The 4804-nt window shown below is 41.8% G+C and overlaps 1 protein-coding gene across 1 annotated transcript in view; it reads left to right on the plus strand.

Annotated features, from left to right (window-relative positions):
- Nucleotides 1-417: 417 nt before the first annotated feature.
- ca4a (carbonic anhydrase IV a) overlaps nt 418-4804 on the plus strand; it is a 7218-nt gene continuing 2831 nt past the window's right edge. Inside the window, exons 1-4 of the mRNA XM_019895250.1 lie at nt 418-542; nt 3839-3883; nt 3971-4135; nt 4222-4451. Coding sequence (XP_019750809.1) covers nt 431-542; nt 3839-3883; nt 3971-4135; nt 4222-4451 — 552 coding nt within the window. The 5' untranslated portion in view covers nt 418-430. The remainder of the gene's footprint in view (nt 543-3838; nt 3884-3970; nt 4136-4221; nt 4452-4804) is intronic.

The following is a 4804-nucleotide window of genomic DNA, read 5'->3' on the forward strand; positions in this document are numbered from 1 at the left end:
GCACGAAAGCATTTACACGGCGTCGCCCCCGAACACACACACACACACACACACACAGAACTTTAAACATAACCGGCATGAACCCAGCTTTTTAAGTGTACAGTACATTATCCTTTCTGAATAAGAACTTATCCACTGCACTCATAAAACTTGATTAATAATTCACGATGAGGGCACCCTAGGTAGCTGTTGTCATTGTCATAAATTAATTGTCTTGAGTTTTATTTGGAGTCATTGTGAAAGTATAATATAGCCGTATTGGTAATTAACTCCATACCTCACTTATCAGCCGCTTAATTGCATCACTTAACAACAATCTCACCGAGGTGTTCATTGATGGGAAGGAAGATGCCTGTCGAAGAGGGCGGGGCCAGCCTCTCCATTTCCTGCGTGGCATGCTGATGGATAAGTATAAGACCCCCCTGCAACAATGCGACCACGAACGAGTCATTGCGTTGCCTTCACCTCCGCCAACATGCAGCATCTCACCTTGGTGGCCGTCCTCCTGGCATCCTCCTGGAGCCTCTGCACTGGTGCTGCTGGTGAGCGAACCTGCATGCCCCATTCATGGCAATCAAGTGTTTATTTGGGCTTGTTTATTCATTGCCAGTTTACCTGATTTTAGTTTTTCCATTTGTTAAATATAACCCTTTTAATAGCCGTCTTTTTATGTAGGAATTCTCTTAATATATACAAATATATATTTCATTTGCATATTATTTACAGTGTCATTAATGCTTACTGTGAGCATATGTAATATAAAAATATATCAACAGATCCAGCATTTTGGGAAATCAATATATTTTTTCAACAGAATGAAAATTGATTGAGTGCATGAATTTCTTAAAAAAAAAAAAAAGACAGCCAACCAAAAGAGGAAAGGACCATATGAATGAATGAGTTTCCCTCTACAGTGGCGAGCCCATCTTGTGCCCACCGCACCTGTGCCGTCCATCTCTGTATTGTCCGTGCTTGCCACGCGCTGCCCGGCTGCGTGTCTCATCATGTCCCTGTCCTTTTCCCGTACCCTGGACCGAGCCGGTCCAGACACCCAATGAGGGGAGAATCGGTCCTCAGATTCTCCCCTCACTCTCTCTCGACGCGCGCTCTCTTTTCGCTCTCTCTCGATGGTGCACCTGCGCATGAGCCAATGACGTGTGCTCCCTTTCTGCGGCAGAACCTTCTCACGGGGGTGCATTCCACCAAAGTCCATTTACTTTGGTACTCCAGCTCTAATGTACGAGGTGTAATCTGGTCATTTGATCGGGGGCAAAAAAAGTTAGAACTTAATATTTTATCAAGTCAGTTCACCGTAAATGCGCCATAAATGCGCTGTTTATTATTTTAAATTTGAAATCCAAATACACGGAGTTGGTATTAACGTTTTAACTGCGTTCAGCAATAACATTGTTTTACTATTGCAGTGTTATAGCTATTCTCCACAACACGCACGGTTATTGTAATTTGCAATGACGTACTAATTACCCTAATTTTTGGTTACTATGTGCCTCTTTCTAGTGCCAATCCTACAAGTGTTTCAGTTAATCTAATGCGAGCAGTTATACAAATGAAGAACAAATATTCTGTTACATTGTGTTCAAACCCGGACAAAAACGCATTATTGTAAAAACTCATGACTGGGCATACGGTTTGATGCTCCGAATGACTTTCGCATTTATTTATCTATGAATATATATTGTTTGTCGCTGTTATTGTAATCGATCATTTAGTGGTAAAACGATTATTTCCAAGATTGAGAGCGCAATGGTGAATTGCCCTCCTCGTTCGGGTGGGTGGAAAAAAAGGAAGGGGGAGGGACTCCGGCACGTGTTTCGTTTATTCTGTGTAAATAATAAAGTGAGTCGGCAGCGCTAATGCAGTCAATCTTGGTTAGATGCTACGTGAGAAAATCTGTAGTTCGTGTGGTGGATAGGACAATTCAGCAATTCAGTCTCCACGTCTGCCGTCTGAAGTTTCCCAACGCTACGTGAGACCGCAGGGGACCGGAAGTATTGTGTTGATGTTTTTTTTTTCCGAAGTATATCATGCGATGTTTTAATTAAACGCACAAGAAGGGGTGGGAGTGTGTGTGTGTGTGTGGGGGGGGGGGGGGGAATTAAATGTTTGCTCTTCCTGCCGTGTTCCTTTTGCCGGTTTTTTCCCCCCTCCAAGTTTCCTCGCAGATACAATGACAATGTGTTCATGTGGTTCTTCGACCTGACGCCCGGCACATTCGTAACGTCCTCTCATTGGCCGACAATTGTGCGGACAGCTATTTGATTGGCTGGACTCAAATAACTGTTGGAAGTCACTTTTTATAGAACACGCACAATGCGCTGAGCTTGATTGTAGTAAAGTATACGTAACCACTGCATTTACAAAAGTAAAGTTAGCTCCGTGTCGGTGATGGTGTAGTGATAAACTAGGTGGTTCCCACTCTGTGATGGTGTGAATGGCTGTTCGACTGACATGGCGACCAGTTCAGAGTGTCGTCTGCCCTCCGCCCAAAATCAGGTGGGATAAGCTCCAGCAAACCCCCTACCCCACTTCCGCGACTCTGTTCAGGATAAGCGGTGTTGAAAATGGATGGATTGTTGGAAAGTTAGTTCAAAACATGTCATTTATTGGGGTTGGAGAACTGAGCTGCTTCATTCCAAGCCACAAATATTCTTACCCCCATTCAAGTGAATAAAATGGATCAGGGAATCTTTGTACATAGATCAGGGAATGGGGAACTGGACAACTTTTTTTTTTTTTTAACAAACCCAATGAATTCTACAATAAACACTGACAAACATTCACACTTTTTGCATGAAAAACGGGAATCACATAAAACCGTGAAACATCCAAAGTAGTAATAATACAATGGGGGGGGGGGGAGATTCGCAAATATGCCACTCCACAGGTACATTCAATTATTTTGTTGTTTGCTTAAAGGGGATAGTGGATCTTTTATACTTGCATTGAAACATGTATTATCAAAAATGACGTATTTTTTAAAAAAAATCTCATTTGTATATGTTGGTCTATTTTTCTAAAAAAGAAAAAAAAGCCTAAAGCTGATGTTCCGGGGGAAAAAATTGAGGCAGTTTTGAAATGCGAGTCAAAAATATGTTTGGGACACAAAGCCATCTCGGATTGAAATGTGCCGTGGACCAATGTAATTCAAAGTAAAATAAACGGTATTGTAATAGTACAATCCAAAATAAAACATACAATAACACTTGCTGTCTTTGCCATATTAGTAAAATAAACAAACTCCAATCATTTCGAGTGGATAAGATCACAACCAGGAACTTGATAGGTTTGACGTGAATCACAATGCCTGCCACAGCACAAGTGCTGGTGGGAGTTTGTTTTTTAGCAACCGTTATTGTGCCTGCGCGAGAGGAAAAGGTCGACATGGCAATGACTTCCTTCTCCAATGCTTCATACAATTCTAGTAATAACAGAGCTGGAGTGCCTCTTGCAATTTTTTTTTCAATGGCATGCGTGTTTTTTTTTTTTTTATATATATAAATATTTTATTGCTCAGATAGCGGCAGATATTTATCTCAGAGTATATGGGAAGGCAACGTGCGCTCCGATTGTAAAATATTAATAAACTTCACCGACAAACCATGTGAGAACGTGTCCCCACTCATGTAAGAGATTCTATCTGTGTTTATTTCTGATAGGAAGGAAAGATATTTGAGAATATAAAAACAGATCCGGTGTGTTGGGCATTTGTATGGCTGGTTATAAGAACGGAGTTAAATATAGATGAGCACTTGACAGGTTAAGTGTCTTAAAATAATGAAATGTCCACATCATATTTCGTTTTCACTTTCTCTTTCAGACTGGTGTTATCAGTCCCAGTTCACCTGTGCGCAAGAATGCAATGGTAAACTTGATTTCAATACCTTTTATCACTTCAGAAAACGCCAAACTGAGAGCTTTTCGTCAGCTTTGAAGTGCCTTTGCGTTTCAGGGCCAGACAAGTGGAACCACGCAAACAGTGCCTGCGCTGGAAAATCCCAATCCCCCATCAACGTCGTCACCAGAAAGACCCTGAAAGATGAACGTCTGACTCCGTTTGAGTTCACAAACTACCAGCAGATCTTTCGAGGCACCATCAAGAATAATGGCCACTCGGGTGAGTGTCAAGTCAGTGGAGGGTGGGCGGGCGGGGGGTGGAGAGTCGAAGTCAGGATGGGGTGCTGACGCGTTTGTCTTCTCTAGTTCAAGTTGCAGTTCCTCACCTCAGCACCATTTCGGGAGGAGGACTGCCAAGCACCTACAAGGCCGTCCAGTTCCACCTGCATTGGGGCATCAATGGCGGGCCTGGTTCTGAACATACCATTGACGGGGAGCAGTACCCCATGGAGGTACCTTACCAATCATTTAAAAAAAAAAAAGGCTCTGTGCTGGCCATTTGTGTCCACCTCTCTTCATCATCGTCTTTTTTTTTTGTTTTTTTAAACCATGTTAGCTGTGTTTGCAAAAATTTCTTTTTGAAAATTCCGTTGATTGTTTGAGTTTACAGTTTCCAAATCTTGTACTCAATAACACTGGTCAACAGCAAATTTCATCAAAGATAGTTTGATGTGTCCTTCAATCTATTTTTAACGCTGATTAAAAAAAAAAAAATCTTTACTCGGGTTTTTGAGATATTTTCATTTTATGTTTGCTCAGCCAGCTGGACTTGAGCGATTACTTGTCAACTCACGGCTGAAGAAACTCAGTCTGGCGGCGGTTATAATGCAAATTAGGTATACAGGGGAAAATGCTGCCATCTTTTATTTTTGTTCAGAGAAAAAAAAAA

This window comes from Hippocampus comes, unplaced genomic scaffold (genome assembly GCF_001891065.2).
Source record: "Hippocampus comes isolate QL1 unplaced genomic scaffold, H_comes_QL1_v1.1 scaffold177, whole genome shotgun sequence".
NCBI classification, from domain to species: Eukaryota; Metazoa; Chordata; class Actinopteri; order Syngnathiformes; family Syngnathidae; genus Hippocampus; species Hippocampus comes.